At 42.9% G+C, this 22,653-nt stretch overlaps 1 protein-coding gene across 3 annotated transcripts; it reads left to right on the top strand.

Moving 5' to 3' along the window:
- Positions 1–8,050: 8,050 nt before the first annotated feature.
- Positions 8,051–20,846, top strand: LOC139479034 (regucalcin-like). Of its 3 annotated transcripts, none has more exons than XM_071261775.1 (6): positions 8,051–8,139; positions 15,087–15,263; positions 15,965–16,144; positions 17,913–18,128; positions 19,060–19,203; positions 20,256–20,846. In XM_071261775.1, the coding sequence occupies exons 2-6, from the start codon at positions 15,089–15,091 to the stop codon at positions 20,465–20,467; spliced, it is 927 nt and encodes a 308-aa protein (XP_071117876.1). In that variant the 5' UTR covers positions 8,051–8,139; positions 15,087–15,088; the 3' UTR covers positions 20,468–20,846. The 3 variants fall into 3 exon arrangements, with proteins under 3 accessions (XP_071117876.1, XP_071117878.1, XP_071117877.1); XM_071261777.1 differs by having other exon boundaries at positions 8,109–8,129; XM_071261776.1 differs by lacking the exon at positions 8,051–8,139 and adding an exon at positions 11,851–11,905.
- The last annotated feature ends 1,807 nt before the right edge of the window (positions 20,847–22,653 follow it).

Raw genomic sequence — 22,653 nt, 5'->3', positions numbered from 1 at the left:
ATTTAATGACAAGTACTGTCTTTAGTTTACATTAGAGATTTAATGACAAGTACTGTACTGTCTTTAGTTTACATTAGAGATTTAATGACAAGTACTGTCTTAAGTTTTCAGGAGAGATTTAATGACAAGTACTGTTTTTAGTATACAGGAGATAATTAGTAACAAGTAACAAGTCGGTGTTGTGTTTCTATCCAGTTGGTGCTGCGTTTCTGCCAAGTTGGTGCTGCATTTCTATCCAGTTGGTGTTGTGTTTCTATCCAGTTGGTGTTGTGTTTCTATCCAGTTGGTGTTGTGTTTCTATCCAGTTGGTGTTGTGTTTCTATCCAGTTGGTGTTGTGTTTCTATCCAGTTGGTGTTGTGTTTCTACAAAGTTTGTGTTGCGTTTCTATCAAGTTGGTTGTTGTGTTTCTATCCAGTTGGCGTGGTGTTTCTATCCAGTTGGTGTTGTGTTTCTATCCAGTTGGTGTTGTGTTTCTATCCAGTTGGTGTTGTGTTTCTATCCAGTTGGTGTTGTGTTTCTACAAAGTTTGTGTTGCGTTTCTATCAAGTTGGTTGTTGTGTTTCTATCAAGTTGGTGCTGCGTTTCCATCAAGTTGGTGCTGCGTTTCTATCAAGTTGGTGTTGTGTTTCTACCAAGTTGGTGCTGCGTTTCTATCAAGTTGGTGCTGCATTTCTACCAAGTTGGTGCTGAGTTTCTATCAAGTTTGTGCTGCGTTTCTATCCAGTTGGTGTTGTATTTCTACCAAGTTAGTGCTGCATTTCTATCAAGTTGGTGTTGTGTTTCTATCCAGTTGGTGTGGTGTTTCTATCCAGTTGGTGTTGTGTTTCTATCCAGTTGGTGTTGTGTTTCTATCCAGTTGGTGTTGTGTTTCTATCTGGGTGGTGTTGTGTTTCTATCCAGTTGGTGCTGCGTTTCTATCAAGTTGGTGTTGTGTTTCTATCCAGTTGGTGTGGTGTTTCTATCAAGTTGGTGTTGTGTTTCTATCAAGTTGGTGTTGTGTTTCTATCCAGTTGGTGTGGTGTTTCTATCAAGTTGGTGTTGTGTTTCTATCCAGTTGGTGTGGTGTTTCTATCAAGTTGGTGTTGTGTTTCTATCAAGTTGGTGTTGTGTTTCTATCCAGTTGGTGTGGTGTTTCTATCAAGTTGGTGTTGTGTTTCTATCAAGTTGGTGTTGTGTTTCTATCCAGTTGGTGTGGTGTTTCTATCAAGTTGGTGCTGCGTTTCTATCATGTTGGTGTTGTGTTTCTATCCAGTTGGTGTGGTGTTTCTATCAAGTTGGTGTTGTGTTTCTATCAAGTTGGTGCTGCGTTTCTATCATGTTGGTGTTGTGTTTCTATCCAGTTGGTGTGGTGTTTCTATCAAGTTGGTGTTGTGTTTCTATCAAGTTGGTGTTGTGTTTCTATCCAATTGGTGCTGCGTTTCTATCATGTTGGTGTTGTGTTTCTATCAAGTTGGTGTTGTGTTTCTATCAAGTTGGTGTTGTGTTTCTATCCAGTTGGTGTTGTGTTTCTATCAAGTTGGTGTTGTGTTTCTATCCAGTTGGTGTTGTGTTTCTATCAAGTTGGTGTTGTGTTTCTATAAAGTTGGTGTTGTGTTTCTATCCAGTTGGTGTTGTGTTTCTATCCAGTTGGTGTTGTGTTTCTATCAAGTTGGTGTGGTGTTTCTATCAAGTTGGTGTTGTGTTTCTATAAAGTTGGTGTTGTGTTTCTATCCAGTTGGTGCTGCGTTTCTATCATGTTGGTGTTGTGTTTCTATCCAGTTGGTATGTTGTTTCTATCAAGTTGGTGTTGTGTTTCTATCCAGTTGGTGTTGTGTTTCTATCCAGTTGGTGTTGTGTTTCTATCCAGTTGGCGTGGTGTTTCTATCAAGTTGGTGTTGTGTTTCTATCAAGTTGGTGTTGTGTTTCTATCCAGTTGGTGTTGTGTTTCTAGCAAGTTGGTGTTGTGTTTCTATCCAGTTGTTGTGTTTCTATCCAGTTGGTGTTGTGTTTCTATCCAGTTGGTGTTGTGTTTCTATCCAGTTGGCGTGGTGTTTCTATCAAGTTGGTGTTGTGTTTCTATCCAGTTGGTGTGGTGTTTCTATCCAGTTGGTGTGGTGTTTCTATCAAGTTGGTGTTGTGTTTCTATCAAGTTGGTGTTGTGTTTCTATCCAGTTGGTGTTGTGTTTCTATCCAGTTGGTGTTGTGTTTCTATCCAGTTGGTGTTGTGTTTCTATCAAGTTGGTGTTGTGTTTCTATAAAGTTGGTGTTGTGTTTCTATCAAGTTGGTGCTGCGTTTCTATCAAGTTGGTGTTGTGTTTCTATCCAGTTGGTGTTGTGTTTCTATCAAGTTGGTGTTGTGTTTCTATCCAGTTGGTGTTGTGTTTCTATCCAGTTGGTGTTGTGTTTCTATCCAGTTGGCGTGGTGTTTCTATCAAGTTGGTGTTGTGTTTCTATCAAGTTGGTGTTGTGTTTCTATCCAGTTGGTGTTGTGTTTCTAGCAAGTTGGTGTTGTGTTTCTATCCAGTTGTTGTGTTTCTATCCAGTTGGTGTTGTGTTTCTATCCAGTTGGTGTTGTGTTTCTATCCAGTTGGCGTGGTGTTTCTATCAAGTTGGTGTTGTGTTTCTATCCAGTTGGTGTGGTGTTTCTATCAAGTTGGTGCTGCGTTTCTATCATGTTGGTGTTGTGTTTCTATCCAGTTGGTGTGGTGTTTCTATCAAGTTGGTGTTGTGTTTCTATCAAGTTGGTGTTGTGTTTCTATCCAATTGGTGCTGCGTTTCTATCATGTTGGTGTTGTGTTTCTATCAAGTTGGTGTTGTGTTTCTATCAAGTTGGTGTTGTGTTTCTATCCAGTTGGTGTTGTGTTTCTATCCAGTTGGTGTTGTGTTTCTATCCAGTTGGTGTTGTGTTTCAATCAAGTTGGTGTTGTGTTTCTATAAAGTTGGTGTTGTGTTTCTATCCAGTTGGTGCTGCGTTTCTATCATGTTGGTGTTGTGTTTCTATCCAGTTGGTATGTTGTTTCTATCAAGTTGGTGTTGTGTTTCTATCCAGTTGGTGTTGTGTTTCTATCCAGTTGGTGTTGTGTTTCTATCCAGTTGGCGTGGTGTTTCTATCAAGTTGGTGTTGTGTTTCTATCAAGTTGGTGTTGTGTTTCTATCCAGTTGGTGTTGTGTTTCTAGCAAGTTGGTGTTGTGTTTCTATCCAGTTGTTGTGTTTCTATCCAGTTGGTGTTGTGTTTCTATCCAGTTGGTGTTGTGTTTCTATCCAGTTGGCGTGGTGTTTCTATCAAGTTGGTGTTGTGTTTCTATCCAGTTGGTGTTGTGTTTCTATCCAGTTGGTGTTGTGTTTCTATCAAGTTGGTGTTGTGTTTCTATAAAGTTGGTGTTGTGTTTCTATCCAGTTGGTGCTGCGTTTCTATCATGTTGGTGTTGTGTTTCTATCCAGTTGGTATGTTGTTTCTATCCAGTTGGTGTTGTGTTTCTATCCAGTTGGTGTTGTGTTTCTATCCAGTTGGTGTTGTGTTTCTATCCAGTTGGCGTGGTGTTTCTATCAAGTTGGTGTTGTGTTTCTATCAAGTTGGTGTTGTGTTTCTATCCAGTTGGTGTTGTGTTTCTAGCAAGTTGGTGTTGTGTTTCTATCCAGTTGTTGTGTTTCTATCCAGTTGGTGTTGTGTTTCTATCCAGTTGGTGTTGTGTTTCTATCCAGTTGGCGTGGTGTTTCTATCCAGTTGGTGTTGTGTTTCTATCAAGTTGGTGTTGTGTTTCTATCCAGTTGGTGTTGTGTTTCTATCCAGTTGGTGTTGTGTTTCTATCCAGTTGGTGTTGTGTTTCTATCCAGTTGGTGTTGTGTTTCTATCCAGTTGATGTTGTGTTTCTATCCAGTTGGTGTTGTGTTTCTATCCAGTGAGTACATGTACTTTTGTGTCCTTGGTGACAGTGGTTCCTGAGTGAGAGTAGATACTGAAACGGTGAGGCAGATAACAATATAAGCCAAGGCTATATACTACATGTGGGTTATCGCTGAACTGAGTGTTGACATCGGACAACATGCTCGCTGAAGGGAACGTTGGAATGACAGATTAATCATATCTCAGAATAATCATAACAGCATGTTGATGTGGACTGTACACCTGGTTAAAGCTTGCTTTACATGCATGCACACACTGAGAAAATTAAAGACTGCGTGTGTGTGTGTGTGTGTGTGTGTGTGTGTGTTTGGAATGCATAATAAACCTATAAACTTTATAATTAGACAATGTTTCAAATTATGATTAATAATATTTGCTAATAAGGTAATGTACTGAAAAGATCCATGTTTGTGTCATGGAGCCATGCTCGTGTGACATTGTAACTCGTTGTCATGGAGACATGCTCGTGTGACATTGTACCTTGCTGTCATGGAGACATGCTCGTGTGACATTGTACCTCGTTGTCATGGAGACATGCTCGTGTGACATTGTACCTCGCTGTCGGGGAGCCATGCTCGTGTGACATTGTACCTCGTTGTCATGGAGCCATGCTCGTGTGACATTGTACCTCGTTGTCATGGAGACATGCTCGTGTGACATTGTACCTCGTTGTCATGGAGCCATGCTCGTGTGACATTGTACCTCGTTGTCATGGAGACATCCTCTTGTGACATTGTACCTTGCTGTCGGGGAGCCATGCTCGTGTGACATTGTACCTCGCTGTCATGGAGACATGCTTGTGTGACATTGTACCTCGCTGTCGGGGAGCCATGCTCGTGTGACATTGTACCTCGTTGTCATGGAGCCATGCTCGTGTGACATTGTACCTCGTTGTCATGGAGACATCCTCTTGTGACATTGTACCTTGCTGTCGGGGAGCCATGCTCGTGTGACATTGTACCTCGCTGTCATGGAGACATGCTTGTGTGACATTGTACCTCGCTGTCGGGGAGCCATGCTCGTGTGACATTGTACCTCGCTGTTGGGGAGCCATACTCGTGTGACATTGTACCTCGCTGTCATGGAGACATGCTCGTGTGACATTGTACCTCGCTGTCATGGAGACATGCTCGTGTGACAGTGTACATCGTTGTCATGGAGACATGCCCGTGTGATACTTTACCTCGCTGTGATGGAGCCATGCTCGTGTAACATTGTACCTCGCTGTCGGGGAGCCATGCTCGTGGGACATTGTACCTCGCTGTCGGGGAGCCATGCTCGTGGGACATTGTACCTCGCTGTGATGGAGCCATACTCGTGTGACATTGTACCTCGCTGTCGGGGAGCCATGCTCGTGTGACATTGTACCTCGCTGTCGGGGAGCCATGCTCGTGTGACATTGTACCTCGCTGTGATGGAGCCATACTCGTGTGACATTGTACCTCGCTGTGATGGAGCCATACTCGTGTGACATTGTACCTCTCTGTCGGGGAGCCATGCTCGTGTGACATTGTACCTCGCTGTGATGGAGCCATACTCGTGTGACATTGTACCTCGCTGTCGGGGAGCCATGCTCGTGTGACATTGTACCTCTCTGTCATGGAGCCATGGTAGTGTGACATTGTACCTCGCTGTCGGGGAGCCATGCTCCTGTGACTTTGTACCTCGCTGTCGGGGAGCCATGCTCGTGTGACATTGTACCTCGCTGTCGGGGAGCCATGCTCGTGTGACACTGTACCTCGCTGTCGGGGCGACATATACCTCGCCATCATGGATCCATGTTTATGTGTCATCATCGTGTCTCGCTCTCGTTGAGGATCCATGTTAAAGTATCATCATACCTCTAATGGATCCGTGCTCGTGTGTCACCCTAATTTGCCATCATGGATCCATGATCGTGTGTCATCATACACCGCCGTCATGGATCCATGATCGTGTGTCATCATACATCGCCGTCATGGATCCATGATCGTGTGTCATCATACATCGCCGTCATTGATCCATGATCGTGTGTCATCATACATCGCCGTCATGGATCCATGATCGTGTTTCATCATACATCGCCGTCATTGATCCATGTCCTCCATTAACCCCTGGTTTGTGTCTCCCTGACTGCAGTGTAGAATAGGTCTTCAGCAACCCATTCCGGGGTAGAATAGGTCTTCAGCAACCCCATCCGGGGTAGCATAGGTCTTCTACAACCCCATTCGGGGTAGAATAGGTCTTCAACAACCCCATCCGGGGTAGTATAGGTCTTCAGCAACCCATGCTTGCCATAAAAGGCGACTATGCTTGTCATAAGAGGCGGGAACGGCTGGGTGGTCAGTCTCGCGGTCGTTGACACGGCTAGGGACAACAGAAATGGGCTTCACATATTGTACCCATGTCGGGAATCGAACTCCGGTCTTCGGCGTGACGAGCGTACGCTACCCGACCGACCCTCATAAAAAGAAGTTGACATCCACACATCTCTTATGTGTATCACATACGTGGTATAGCTGGAATATTGCCGTAGATGGATCGATGGAGTGAGTGAGTGAGTAAGTATGTATGTTTTACGCCGCTTTTAACAACATTCTATCAGGATCATGGAGGGTCACACCAGAACTGGGATTTCACACTGTACCTATGTGGGGAAACAAAAAACCCAGCCTTTGGTGTGACGAGCAAACGCTTCAACCACGCTGTCCCTTGGTCAAGGGAAAACCAGTTAGGCACCACGTGACGCTGTAATCGATGCACTCCTGCAACCCTTGGATACAGATGTACATACATAAACACATCTGTGAAAATACCTGTCGATAACCACATGTTGCACTATCACAGAATATTGAAATTTTTCAGTCGTGTTATAGATAAATCTGTCACCACGTTGCGCCATCGCTATAGAAATAGACACACAGTAAAGTACGGTTATAACGATCACGCTTATAACGAACTGACGGATATAACGAACTTACTTTTTTGTCCCAAACAATTGCTGTAATATAATTGTTGTATGTTGTATATATGCTTATAACGAACTACGGTTATAACGAACTACAATTAGTGGTCCCTTTGAGTTCGTTATAACCGTAGTTTACTGTACATTTAGCATTACTATTTAGTACACATTATTTCCTTAAGACTCGGGCGGTGTGTGCCACACAAGCTGTCCTGTAGAGGATTTAATGCACACAACGCACAGTACCATTTCAAACAACCACATTGTCCTGAAAAGGTTTCATTTATTACAATCATGTGGATTGGTATGATTGTGTAGGGTGGATTGGTATGATTGTGATGGGTGGATTGGTATGATTGTGATGGGTGGATTGGTATGATTGTGTAGGGTGGATTGGTATGATTGTGTTTGGTGGATTGGTATGATTGTATAGGGGGTGGATTGGTATGATTGTATAGGGGTGGACAGGGATGCCTGTATAAGGGTGGACTGAGGCCACCACTATTTAGACCATTTAGGAGCCCACGAATTGACACATTTATTTCGATAAAACAATTTTTAGATATACATGTATTGTAATAAAATACAGAAACCAAACAATACATGCTGAAGCAAAAACTGTTAAAACAGGTTGTTGGGGGCAGGGTGGCCATGTCGTCTAAGGAGTTGCGTCCCTTTGGCGTCCCAGGATGGGTTTGAATGTGCATGATACTAGTCCTTGGTGTGTTCCAGCACCATACCCGTACTCGTGGGTTCCACCGAAGTGGTAATCGTCTTAGACTTGCATCACTTCGGGCTTCCTTCCCACATGAAACGTATGCGTCCTTATATGGCTGAAATACTTTTCAAAGAGGCGTTAAACAAGGCACTCACTTTTAGCTTGAAGTCGGGTGCAATAATTTAATATTTTATTAATATTAATATTTTAATTTAATTCGGGCTTGATAGTTAACATTCACTGAATATTTTACGTACAAACATCTGGTACTTGTATTACACCGCTGTGTTCAAATCATCAGCTTCCGGGTCTAATCGTGTTAACGGATCTCCTTGTTTAAGACAGGCTTGTTAGTTTTTATCAGCAAAATTGCTGATAGAGCCTAAACCAATCACCATAGGCAAATGCATGAACTATAGACATACTTCGAAGATGTGGGTTATCTAATCATAATTATGTCCAACCTTGAAAATCAGCCTGGCTGAGCATAGTACCCGGTCAGGTGGTCGCGGCAGGGAGCCTGCACACTGTAGGCATTCCGTTGACAGTCGTGTTCGGTTCAAGTCACAGTAAGACATTCTGGTAAAGGAAGGTAAGTTGTGTAACAAAAGTACATGCACTGTGTCGGAGTTCGGGAATTCCTTACAACGAATCACAAATACAACTTGGCAATATTTTTAAAAATGTAATTGTATAGCAGCATGTCAAGCAGTCCACTCATGGCGATCGGTTGGCAAGGTTCAGTGACTTGGTTGATATACCCAGGCGGCGTGGCACGTTGCTCATAATATCGATCACCGTATTGTCTGATCCAGACTCGATTATTTACAGGACACCGTCATATAGGTGGACTATTGCTGAGTGCGGCGTTAAGCAACAAACAAACAAACTATAAAACTGTTGTAATAATAACTTGAAAATCACGTTCTGTGTAACAGATTATGACAAATGTAAGCACGCATATATCAGGTTGTTTTGGGACTAATTATGACGAGGTACTTCCTGTACGTGCATTTGGCCTCTGACCTTGAATACACTAAACTTGAAGGGGAAAAAAACACAAATTCGAAAAGCAAAGAAGCACAGTATAATTATAATAGTGCCTGGTTAGAAACACGTGGAAAACAACCGCTCGATACTGAGGGCTTCGAGTCACGGTGCATCTACTTTATATAGAGTATTCAAATTAAATAGCTTACTGTGTAATATTCCATTTCGTCTTATTAAGAACCTAAACTGCATGCTTCTATATATTAAGGGCCGGTTAGGTCCGGGTCCAGATACAGCTGCATGTGTGTGTGTGTGAGTTGGGTTTAACGCCGCTTTTAACAGTATTCCAGTTATATCACGGCGTGTCAGCTTAATGTGGGAGGAAAGCCCCAAGTGATGCAGGTCTCAGACGTTTACCACTTCGGTGAAACCCACGAGCACGGGTATGGTGCTGACAAACCTAGAAACATAATCGGGGCGAACCGGGATTCGAACCCACAATCATAGGTTTCTGGCGTGCCCAAGGGACGCAACTCTGCACAGCGAATCGCGGCGCCTTAGACGACTGGGCCACCCGTGCCCCCTACAGCTGCATGTACTGAATTTGATAATGACTGTGCTCCCTTTAGAGTAAACGGTATAATACCATGTACCCACTCAATACTTGGATTAAAGTCTGCGGAATAATCTAAAGATTGCCTTGTGTACGTTAAGCCGGAAACATGACACGAAGTCGAGACGTATAGGATTGTGTGTTAATGTCAATACATTGTTACGTTCGTATACCTTGTGAAAGGTCTGCACGCAAATGCAACATATCCACAGGAACTCGTTATTGGTCAGTAAATAAAAATATATACCCCCTATATGTAAGTAGCGTCAGTAAATAAAAATATATACCACCCTATATGTAAGTAGTCTCTACTTACATATAGGGTTATATATTTTTATTTACTGACCAATAACGAGTTCAGCCGGTTCATCACAGACATTTAATAACCTATGTTGACCTGCGTGACCTGGTTAATGTCAACAGTACACAAAACACATTCCGACTTCCACATCCACATTGATTTATCCCTTTAATGCTTGAAGACGTTCGTTAGGAGACTGTGACAAGTCTACGTCGAGGCGGAAGTACACACGAGATAACAAGCACAAAAACCTTTTTTCGCTCCATCTCCCGCGCAACTCAACAGCAGCGTGTTTCCAGGTCAGTTCGTATTTCAAATGATACTGGATGCTTTTAGATGCCATTATGTTCGTTTGCACACAAGCGACATTCCGCTGTGCGTGACCGAGCCCCTTATTGAATGTACAACAATCGTGCATCGTTAATATGCGCTGATATTCATGACGATGCTAGCAGTGAGATGCACATGAGTGCCTACTACAAAACATACATGCATATTAACATAGACTGCTTGTGTTTTACCCATGCAATTAGTCTCAATAATACAATGAGATACAAAGGTCACGACCCCGCTATAGCCGACTTGCCATGTAGACTTGCTGCTGTTCTCTGTACACCATATTATTACTGTGACAACTTTTAGTCCAGGGGTACGGACCCAACACAACACAAAAAAACAAGAGACTAATGAACTATCTTTCATAAATGCTTAAGTGCTCGTCACACCGAATGCCCGGGTTCAATTTCCCTCACGGGAATAATGAGTGAAGCCCATTTTTAGTGTCCCCCGCCGTGATATTGCTGGGATAGTGCTGATAGCGGCGTAAAACCATACTCACTCATTCACGAATACTTAAATGTTCTGACTAATATTTGAGAGGTGTGTCACCTAATGTGATATTTGTTTCCAAATGTGGAGTAACAATAATTAGGAGATACCGTATTTCCTCTATTAGACGCCCGGGCTTCTATTTATTTCGGACAAGCCTTTGACCCGGCGTCAATTAGAGGCCCGGCGTCTATTGGAGGCCCGGCTTCTATTAATACCCTCATTTCACTATGACCACGAATGTCCCGAATCATTATGTAGTTTAGGTCCCAAAAAGGGATCATTAATTGTATCAATTGATCGACCCGGCGTCTATTAGAGGCCCGGCTTCTATTTTTTGCACTAATCAATTGACCCGGCGTCTATTAGAGGTCCAGCGTCTAATAGAGGAAATACGGTACACCTCCTGTGTTCTGAAATTTGAGGTCGACTCACTGCAGATTCGATACCTTTTATTTTTAATTTGGAGTTGACGGTTTAGTTGCCCAAAACATCCGATTTGACGTTCTGATGGGTTATCGATCTGCAGCCATGTTTTAATGGATCGATATGTAGGTTATCAAGCTGTCATGAAGCTGTCATGCATGAAGAATCTATGTTTACAACTAGGGCATTCTTACAATAACTTAAAATACCACACTGTAACAGACGCTTGTTCAAATAGCGGATAAATAGTCCAAAGTGCGAATTTCAATATGGCCGACTTTCAACAAACTTTCTGAGGCTATTTAACTGACCAATCATAGGGGAAGTTATTGTCAGTTCCATATTCTTTTACAAAATATAGCAATTGTAAGCAATGAACATTATTTAGGGATTGGTAATTTCATATGGGGAGGTGTGAGTCATGAAATATTGTTACATATATTTGTGGGAGCATGACTTGTTTTTACATATATTTCGTCAGTTCATAGGTTTTAGGACGTCATGCGTTTTCGGACGGCCATGCAACGTTAGAAATTGGCACCAGTCCTATAGTCCTTGCCAAACAGCCCAATAGTTAAGGTATCCTAAGGACTAGTAGAAATTTGACCTTTTTAAGGGTTTCGTTATATGTTATCATTGTAATTATAAGGACTAGTGGGCTAAAACTGCTATCGCTGCCATGTTTATCGCGATTATCCGCGCTATTACGGGGGGTGTAGCATCACACAGAAATTGAAAGTACTCAGATGATGGCTTGTTTTTAAGAGAAATTTGTCATTTATAAGTGAATGAGATGTTTTACAGTTGTTCATGTGATCAGAGATAAAACTAAGAATGTTTCTTAAACGTCCGAAAACCCACAACACGGGGATAATCGAGGGTCGGCAAAAAGATCATGCAGGTTAAAGACCAACCCCAATCAAACAGCACCTCCTACCCCCAACTAAATTTAATGACCAGTCTCTAAATAATATGTTGTAAACTTTATCCCAGTAGTTATATACACAATAAAGTCAGAAGCTTTGTGTGGCCGAGTCCGTCCGTCCGTCCGTCCGCATCACATGATAGAGCGTTACGTAACGACCGACGCAGGTTGTAAGGCCTCCATCCACAAGGTCGCCATTACTGAGACGATCCCGTGTTGTGACGGAAGCAGTACACTTTGTCCAAGGGGGCGTCGCAAGGTTGTGCAGTAGATCGGTACGTGTTCAGGCTATTGCATATATTATTAGATGCACATTGAGTTCTTGTTATGTTTTCTGTGTAACTCAGAAGACGTTACAGGTTGGATAGATATGTCTTGTATAGACGACCTGGCGTTATCAGGGCGTTATGCAGAGCCTGAACTGGGTAAAGGACGTCCCCTACAAATGTGTGAACTCTTTGAGGCGGTAATGGTGGGTTGTGTTACGGGGCGAGTGGTTGGGCTGTGGTCCCCAAATAGTGGTCCACACACAGCATAGTCCTCAGTCCCCCCCCCCCCCCCCCCCCCCTTTCTCTTTTGAAAACCAAATGTAGTATGTTGTAGGCAGTAAAATTATCTGAGAGAGGATTTTGATATTTTAGACCCCTCCCTTTTAAAGATGCTGGAACCGCCCTTGGGTTCTCCCCCGCTTTTATTATGAGACATACTCGCTGATACAGCAAAATACAGTATATCATGGACATGCCGTCGTCTCTTTTATACAAATTTAAACCTGGATGCGAATATATTAGTCTAAAATCACGAAGGGGACGTTTTACTCCCTATTACACTGTTTCCATTTTAGGCACAGCGCCCGAGTCTGCTAACTCGAACTCTCCGTGCTTACAGGGTGTCTCAGACAAACATATTGTCCATAAAAAAACAGTTCTTAAATTTTAGAATATTGCAGTAATCTAGACTTGCCAAACATTATAGACTTGCATGGCTGTATTGGATATATTTATTTCAGGGTGTGTATGACAGACTAAGCTTGGCTCATAACTTGTCTAAAAAATACACTCGGAAAATTTCACACGAAGGCTAGCGATGAGTAGATGATAGATAGTATAGGACTGGAAATTTATTATTTGGGGTCTGGGGGAATTGGCCTGAGGAAAGTTATCATACTCCCCCCTCCCTATTATATATTACCAGTCCATAAATGATGTTCATATTTATGATATATTTATTTGAACAATTAGATCTGTGTCTTTTTTTTACCCCCACCCCTCTCAATAGTTGATCCCCTCCTCTATTGCTGTGTCAAATTTCGTTATCTTTTAGAGTTAAGCCCCAATCGGTACACGTGCGCATGTTATAGTCCATCCGATGCAAATTGTCCTGCATTGTGTTTATTAATGGTATGTTGTCGAGAGGTGTCATATGGTGTGTATATCTGGCAATCAATACAACAGCTTGCAATCGGGCTTTGTTTCAACTCTTCTGTACACAAGGTAAGAAAGTATAGGCTTCCTGAATATCACTACGAGTATGAACGCCAAGATGATGTGCGTATGACCTGCCTTCAAATCAGCCCCCTTGCTTTGTGGAGCTATACATTGTAATCCAGAGGTCAACTGTAACCGCCCTGCACAAGGATACTCTCCATTGACTTGAATACCTCGCTAGCGTGCAGCTTTGCTGAAAGTACGTATGTAACGAGCTCACGACATGGTAATAGGAGATGCACGGCTATTGGGCGTCTACCCATTACGTCTAGTGTTCCAATACATATTCATTGTTCAGTGACAGCTAATTACTAAATATAGCACCATCATCCCTGTTTCTAGGAGTACCCGGGTCTTGATTTCCTGGAAGAGGCGACAGTAGGTCTAAAGGCAACGGCTATAGAGCTGCATTGTTCTTCATACCACGGACCTTGGACTAACATTTTGTCTCTGAAATCTTATATTACACAATATCCTTCTTGACTCTACAATAATTTTCCCTATGCTGTGAAATAGAGCTAGCTTGAGCTGGTTAGACTTGCTTTTGTATGCATTTCTAGATTATTATTTTTTCATAAAATTTATATATTCCACGGTCATGGTGCAGGACTACACGGACCTATATAACCATACTAGTCCGTGTTCATATATAAACTGTGAACTGATGTGGGATGTGACGGCCACGCAGGAAACATGAGTCACATGCATTAATTACTATTACTTTTTTCGGAATTCCATCATCGTTTTCCTCAAATGTTTGATCCGAAGAACAAATATTCCCTTTTTGTGGTTCCTCGTGCAGAGCTCAAGTTTTTACTTTAGGGATTTTATTTTAATTTGGTTATTACATTTTTCAACGGATAACCAATATTATTTTTCACTCAACTCTATTTGGTTTCCCCCAAAGAGTGAACATTTTAAGATTTAACAAATGAAATAATGTTTTAGATGTATATAACCACGATAACTGTTCTAAATATATAGGCTTGACTCGGAAGGTAAATTAGCTCGTCATTGTGTTTCGGAAATTAGCTCCTGTGTGCACATGCTTAAAAATCTTCATTGGGTATTTACGCGTGCTGTTTTTTATACATTTGAGTTTTTCATTTAATGCATGCGTTTCTGTGCCAAAGTTAATTGAAAGTAAGTTGATAATTAATATTTTATTTTATTTTTTTATTTATTGCTTATTTATATATTTTTTATCTTTTTTTTTTCTTTTTTTTCTAGGGGGTCGGGGGTTGTTATTTTTCGCAAATATGCTGCTTATCTGCAGCTCTGCTCGTGAAAATTACGAATCTCATTAAAATCAGATCTTAGTTCTCGCCATCGCTAAAGATAGATCTGAGGACATCCCATTAAGGGTCACGTCAGAACGACCTTTCATCCAACCAATCAGAGCGTCGCTTACCAGATCATGAAAGTGACAGTCGGATGTGTTTTCTAATCATGCAACCACGAAATATTTAAAACGGGGTATTCCGAACGACAGTTACGGGTTTTATGATTATATCCTTATAATCTAGGCCATCTATAAGAAATTCCTGAGTGTTCTTCTTTTCAGTTTATTTTTTTTTTAATCGAGAATACGTCAAAATATGTTTCGAAGCCTAGTCGCCAGTTTGAAACTAGTGTCGTAAGGCTCGAGAAAGCTGCCTTCTGATTGGCTAATGTCGATTTCTTGTCAGTCATTTCATTGGTCGGTCAAACTTCGCGAAAGGTCGTCCTGGCGTGACCCGTAATGGCATGTCCTCAGATCGTTGTTTAGCGGTAGCGAAAACTAAGATCTGATTTAAATGAGATTGGAAAATTACAGGTATAGGAGCCGAGTCTCGCAGTTTCGCATGCAACTATGGCAACAGGTTGAAATAAATATTATGACTGTTTCTTTGCATGAGTAGTATTGACAGATTGAGCCTCTCTGCTCTGTTTGTTACATATCGTAAATTTAAGTAATGACTCGTTCCAGCAATGTCGGGGTCTGGATCCTACAAAGTAGAGACGGTGATCAAGCATGCCTGCACCACCATTGGCGAGGGCCCTCACTGGGACGACGCTTCGCAGAGTCTCTACTACGTGGACATCACCAACGGTGATGTGCACCGCTGGGACTCCAACACCGGCGTCGACAGTAAGATCAATATGGGTGAGTTATGTGTTGGGAATGTGCATTTATAATGCGCCAGATTCCATTCACCAAGTGGATGCTCATAGCGCTTGCTCAATGGATCAGTGAGCACTCAATTTTCATTCTCATCTCCCTGGGGAGAATACAACCCAAGCTGCCTGTGAGGCGCTAGAAGGTTAACAGCCACCATCTCATCTCATCCTACCGGGTACCCACTCACTGCTGGGTGAACAGAGGTACATTTCGAAAAAGACACTAGCCTAAGGAGACAGTGTGGGGCAGGACCGAAGCCCTAGAAACTCTCAGGAGTCAAGGTGCTTAACGTGGTCACCCATCCAACTACTCTCCGAGTCCGACGTTTCTTAACTTTACCTTCTTCGTGATCTGTGCGCTGTGCACATGACCACGTGCCATTCACGTTGGTTCCAGTGAGACCTAATGTTTCTGACCCGTGAAGAATAGGTCTTCACCAATCCATGTTTGCCGTGAAAGGCAACTGTGCTTGTCATAAGATTCAGGCTCGCTGACTTGGTTGGTGCATGTCATCGTATCCCAATTGCTTAGATCGATGCTCATGATATCAATCACTGAATTGTTTGGTCAAGACTCATTTATTTAAGACCGCCGTCAATTAGTCGGAATATTGTGGAGTGCGGCGTTTAACAACAAGCAAACATAACGTTTCTTCATTATAAATGTGTGCGATTGTCTTCCACTAGGTCCGTTCGCTACTCTGGTGATCCCAAGGAAGAAGGGGGGCGTGGTCGTGGGACTTGGCCGGAAGCTGGTGTCGGTGGACTGGGACACGCAGGCGTTGGAGACGTTGGTGGAGGTGGATCAGGGCACAAGCAACAGGTTCAACGACGGAAAGTGTGACCCCAGAGGAAGACTGTTTGCTGGTGAGCATGCGCAGTTAGGGCATCAATGGCGGAAATGACATTTGTCACCAACGTTGATCTGTTTAATGGGGACAGCTTTGATCGTAGGCGAATAATACTAGTACAAACTCAGACACAGAATAAGACGAACGGTGAGAGAAATGTCCAGCGTGAGGGCGCATTCTACTCGGACTCTATTGTCGGAATACCAGTCTGTCTCACAGTATAGTCGTGACACAACGTTAAAGCTTACCCTTGGCCAAGTTGGACATAGAAATATATTACTGCCTCTCACTCTCTGGTATAGGAGCCGACCCACTAATCAGTCGCAGATATGCTCGATAATATTTGTCAATATAATGTCTACATTAACCAACAGTGAAGTCGTGCATTTCATTACGAATAAGGAGTTGTGTTACACGTATAGAAACTACATCTGCATGGTAACTAGTTCGTATGGATATAAATAGTAACATGATGTGAACTGATGACCACCATCTTCCCGAGGCAAGGGCGTTAACTGACTACAAAAGAACAGTTTTCAACTAGGCTGGTTTTATGGAGTAACATTTTGGCTGGACTAACGAGTCTATGCATAGTCCAATCCAAATCGCGCTCCGAAATCGAAATCCGGTTCGTGAACTGTCATGCAGATTTCGGTCGATTGCAGCATTTGTAAAGCACGTGCACCGCCAATTCGTTGTCAACAGATATTTTCCAAATCTTTTCATGTTTGTAATCAAGAGGCTCGCGTGATTTGATGCACTTCGCGATGAAAGACCCGTTTTATCACAATATAGATATTGATTATCGATCAGATCGTCTTGACTGGGCGCCGCCATTTTGTTTGAAGCAAATGCAATTGCAAGTGATACGAGAGGTGGCATCTGATTGGTCCATAGGAGAGGCATAGAAGGGACATAACTCGTAATAACCACTACGATCGAGCCCAGGAATTCCATCCCAGTTCGGCAAGGGTGGAAACTGGACTTTTATAGTCAGTTAACGCTCTTGCCTCGGGAAGATGATGTCCACTGGCTCTGTTACCTTTATCATTTATGTTAAATATACTATTTATCGTTTCTGTGAAATAAGGGTTTGATTAATAATGCTTCGTTATGAGAAAGTTGATGTGAAATGGTGTTGTGGTTTGGATGGCGGTATTTTTCTTGCATTGTATTTCAACTGATACGAATAATGCTCTTCTTTATCTTTGCAACCTATTTCTAAAATGGCCGTGATGGCTTCAGACATTTCAAGGTATGATATTGGGCATATGGCAGTAACGTTTTTAATCATCAGGTTTGAGTATTTACGATGCATATGTGATCAGACCCGTGAAGATCCGGGGTAGATAAGGTCTTCAGCAACCCATGCTTGCCGTAAAAGGCGACTATGCTTGTCGTAAGAGGCGACTAACGGGATCGGGTGGTCAGGCTCGCTGACTTGGTTGAAGCATGTCATCGATCCCAATAGCGTGGATCGATGCTCATGTTGTCAATCACTGGGTTGTCTGGTCCAGACTCGATTATTTACAGACCACCATCATATAGCTGGAATACTGCGGCGTTAAACAACAAACAAACTAACAAACAAGCATATGTGATCATAATATTGTACCCTTGAAACTAATGTACCTTTCAGTAAAGACAGAATATTTCTTCTTGGTTCTTTGACGCGACGTTTCAGTATATAACCGTATACCGTTGTCAAAAGAGTGACACCTTTATATGAACTGTATCTTTGTTAACTGAAGACTGTAGAGAGATACATACTTCATGTTCCCCAGGAACCATGGGCAAAGAGGTGGCACCAGCTCAGCCAGAGATGGAGATGGGGACTTTGTATTCTCTCGACACCAACGGAGACCTCAAGACACACGTCAGCAAAATCAACATTTCCAACGGCTTGGCCTGGAGCGCCGACAGCCGCATCTTATACTACGTCGACTCCATCCCCGGCAACATATTCGCCTTCGACTACGACATCAATACGGGAAACACATGTTAGTTTGCCTCCAAGTATTAGAACGATGTCATGGTTTCTACAGATTTCTCGAATGAATCCACGCCGTTTACTCTATATATAGTTTTAGATGATGAGTGTTATATCCGGGAGAGTGCTTATCGACCCAATTCCAATGCTAGCGCTCCCTTTATCCCGAAATACAATTTTTAAAATCCGTCTCGATTGTCCACAAACGTCTTTACAGGAATTGGCATATACATTAAACTACGTTTATAACAAACACTCTTATGACGAACTGACGATAAAACAAACTTTTTTTCGTCCAGGCCATTTGTTGTATATATGCTGTATATTTGCATATAACGAACTACGGATATTACGAACTAAAATTCGTGGTCCCTATGAGTTCGTTATAACCGTAGTTTACTGTATTAGAATTTCGGAGAGCAGATTTGCAGTCTTGCAATTACGAGCGTATGTTTTGATCGACAATGCCTCTCGGCGTCCTTATTGTGGCATGGGTCTGGACAAATATCATGTTTAATCAAGAATATACAATTACTGGTAAGCGTCACCGACCGGGGTAATAATGTTATGTTTATAGGGATACGAAACTCGTAATCGGGGGTGGGGGCACGGGTGGCCCATTCGTCTAAGGCGCTGCGATTCGCTGTGCAGGGTTGCGTCCCTTGGGCACGTCAGAAACCTATGATTGTGGGTTCGAATCCCAGTTCACCCCAATTATGTTTCTAGGTTTGTCAGCACCATACCCGTGCTCGTGGGGTATGCATCACTTCGGGCTTTCCAGACACACCGCGATATAACTGGAATACTGTTAAAAGCGGCGTTAAACCCAACTCACTCACTCACTCACTTGTATTCGGTATTATTTCAGCCTACTTAATGGTAATACAAAAAATAAACTATATTTATTACCTGCCACTACTCCCAACTGTTGTCTGCTCCAGCCAATCAGAGGTCAGTAGTGGACTGTGGTCCTGAGCGACGATTCACATACGGATTCCCGGACGGCATGACGATCGACACGGAGGGGAAGCTCTGGCTGGCATGTTACAGCGTCGGCAAAGTGGTCCGATTCGACCCCGAGACAGGTACAAGTGTTTAGCAGGGAAAACATCGTATAAGTATATTGTTTACTTATGAATTCATATGATATTGCGGAAGAGGTGAGCTGGTCAAGATGAAGTCCTAAGACACGTGACCTTAGTAATTCCAACCATCACAATGTTATGGTGTCGATTACTCTATTACCCTAATGACATTGAGACACACTTTCAAACACAATTCAATCACAAGTTTTAAGACTTACATTTGAAACGAGCTCAATACTTTTCGCTCTAGTCTCAGAATAGTTTCTCTTGTCATGTTATACATCTTCCCGAGGCAAGGGCATTAACTGACTATTAAAGTCCAGTTTCCACCCTTGTCGAACTAGGCTGGAATTCCGGAGTTCCATTTTGACTCGACTAACGAGTATATGCATAATTCAATCAAAATCGCGTAACAAACTAGACATCCGGTTCGCAAACAAAATGGGTGTCAACGTGCATATTTCGGTCAACTGAAGGATCTGATTGGTCAATTGGGGCATAGAAGGGACATAACTCGCAATAGGCACTGTTGGCGCTACGACCGAGCCTGGAAAATCCAGCCAAGGGTGGAAACTGGACTTTTGTTGTCAATTAACGCCTTTGCCTCGGGAGGATGCATGCCATATAGTCTCCGCGTATACCTGCAGCATTACTGATATGGCGTTTAGCAATAATCATTCTCTCATTCTGCATGAGAACATCTTTCAAACGTTAAAAGCGCTTTTAATTAAAAGCTGTACTATCACCTAATGATATTTTTTTTAAATATTTTTTTTCTCCTTTTTAGGAAGAGGGAGAGGGGGGGGGGGGGGGGGGGGGGCATCGATGTCATATATTTCACATTAGGTACCACTACTTTACACTTGACTCTACAGGAGCACGTGGCGGGTCTCACGGGTCGTAGTATGTGCATTCAATTGGGCAGAGCTTCTAATAATCGCTCTATGATTGCATTGTCCGTTTTCTGATGCTTGTTAATAATTTCTACATGTTATTAAATGTGCAGATCTTTTCAAGAATACTGCATTAATGATCGCTGCTCGTATTGCCAGGCAAGGAGCTGCTGACGATCGGGTTCCCGGGCGCCACCAGGACAACGTCCTGCTGCTGGGGTGGCAAGAACCTGGACGAACTGTACGTCACCTGCGGGAAGGAGGGAGTCTCGGACCAACAGTTCCAGACCTGCGACAACCTGGCGGGGTCAGTGTTCAGGGTGACTGGGCTCGGCTTCAAGGGAACGCCAGCCAACATGTTCGAGGGATGAGGCATCGCAGCAACTGTGTATTTTATATGAAGACTAACTGTTTGCCTGCATTATAATTGAATCCTGGAGTTCGCTTTGGAACCTATTTGTTGATGAAGGAATGTGTATCATATATATATGTGTGTGTGTGTCTGGGGGGAGTTGTGGCAGGTTTGGTCGTTGTGGGCCACGATACCATTGAGTATTTGTCGTAAGGTTTTATTCTTGCCATTTCTTATACACAAGAAAGCCTTGAGAAGACAGTGCCTTCCAGTTCACATTTGGGTACTTTATACATTCGATGCTCATATTTAACAGTTACATGTGCTTTAACGCCCATGTGGTGGTCAGGGATGTTGTTTTGATATCACGCTTATTGTGGAATAAATACAGAACGTTGTACGGGTTGTTATGTGTAATTCTTCATATATACTGACGGAGAATAATGACTGATCACATGAAATAGGTAGGTATGGTTTTACGCCGCTTTTAGAAATATTCCAGCAATATCTGCGGGGGCACCAGAAATGGGCTTCACATATTGTACCCATGTCGGTAATCGAACCCGGGTCTTCGGCGTGACGAGCAAACGCTTAAACCACACTGCCTCAATCCCATGAAATGAATAGTGTGGTGAAATGAGGTTTACGCCGCTTACAGTATTGTTACACTTACGTGCATGTGCGGCTGCTTGTACTAGTCCGGACTCATGTCGGTTTTATAGTACCCCTCACTGAGGTACCATTCCGCAGTTTAACAGGAAGACCTAAAATCTAGTATATTCCGTGCCGATAAGCAGGAGGGTGGCAAGACGTGCAACCTTTCAACGTCGTTTTGGTATGACGCAGGCGGGGATCGAAACACCAACCTTCCGCTCTCAGGGCAGACATTCTACCACCGTAAAGATCCACCGATAGAATAGGTCTTCAACAACCCATCATGCTTGCTGTAAAAGACGACTAACGGGATCGGGTGGTCAGGCTCGCTGACTTGGTTGATGCATTTCATTGTGCCCCAATTGCGTGGGTCGATGCTCATGCTGTCAGTCACTGGATTGGCTGTCCCAGACTCGATTATTTACAGACCGCCGTTATATAGCTGGAATATTGCGGAGTGCGGCGTAAACAACAAACAAACAAACTATACCATGAAGGCTGAATTAACCGAATTCAATGGTCATGACATGAATGTGGGTGTCATAGCACAGCAAGTGTTGATGACGATTGGACCCTGTCGGCCCGGAACACACCTTAATATTTGGTCTGGTCCATTTCTGACTTTGACGTCATGTTACACTGGTATGAGTTGCGGTTCATAACCCAAACGCATTCTTATTTCTCGAAATTTTATACCCTTGGAAAATTCGTAGCCTTAAAAAAAGAAACTTCGTAACCAATTTTCGTATTTCTAACTATACGTTTACAAGAAAATATGAGTGTTGTGTTATAAACGTTTCCAAACGTTACGTTTTCGGACGGCCATGTTTTTCGGTATTTATCTGGCGATAATGAGTGGTTTGACGTCACAGTGGAGCAGTCCATTCATCGCAAGGGGATGGCGAACAAAACAGACGCTGATGAGATGTTATAAAGCAAACCTAACACCACGCAATCATTGCACATTCGTAAAGTCAACTAGTCATTCTCTATAACATTTACGAACGCATACATACAATCATACAACATACACAACCAAACACATCACAGTAAAGAAACAACCAGTATCCCAATTGTGTCGATCGATGCATCCATCGTCAATCCCCGCATGGTCTGGTCCAGACAACCCTCACATAGCTGGAATAAATCGTAGGACGTCAGTCTATAGTGGAATAGACATGTACGGCCCGTCTGAGCGGATGGCTCATGTCAGGTTTCTCTACGTCATCATTCCTCCTGATGTGTCCTCCACTGACCAGTTGGCCACTGTCCAGGCACTGTTCTTAAGCAATGTGTTCTTCACGGCGTCCGTCACTGCTTGTGTCCTGAGCTTGAGGAAGGCAGGATGTATGTGTATATTGCTGTAATATTGCTGAGTGCGGCGTTAAACGAACAAACACACACTCAACATATGATAACATGACGTCATTATAACCATGCCTCTAAATGATCCTGGTTTGTCGACTTGTCATCAATACAAAGACCCGCGGGGCTTGCTGCTTGTTCCCAGCTGACAGTCGTTGATTCTGAAATGCTTGGGAAAAGGAGGGC

The sequence above is a fragment of the Haliotis cracherodii genome, unplaced genomic scaffold (genome assembly GCF_022045235.1).
Source record: "Haliotis cracherodii isolate W230 unplaced genomic scaffold, xgHalCrac1.p SCAF_4, whole genome shotgun sequence".
NCBI classification, from domain to species: Eukaryota; Metazoa; Mollusca; class Gastropoda; order Lepetellida; family Haliotidae; genus Haliotis; species Haliotis cracherodii.
The sequence above is the reverse complement of the archived record's forward strand: the minus strand, read 5'-3'. Positions and strand labels throughout refer to the sequence as shown.

Excerpts from the sequence above, each read along its gene's own strand:
- LOC139479034 (XM_071261775.1), top strand. The coding sequence starts at position 15,089 with ATGTCGGGGTCTGGATCCTACAAAGTAGAGACGGTGATCAAGCATGCC. Across the intron at positions 16,145-17,912 it reads CAGAGGAAGACTGTTTGCTG|GAACCATGGGCAAAGAGGTG; the intron begins GTGAGCATGCGC and ends CATGTTCCCCAG. Across the intron at positions 18,129-19,059 it reads CATCAATACGGGAAACACAT|CCAATCAGAGGTCAGTAGTG; the intron begins GTTAGTTTGCCT and ends TGTCTGCTCCAG.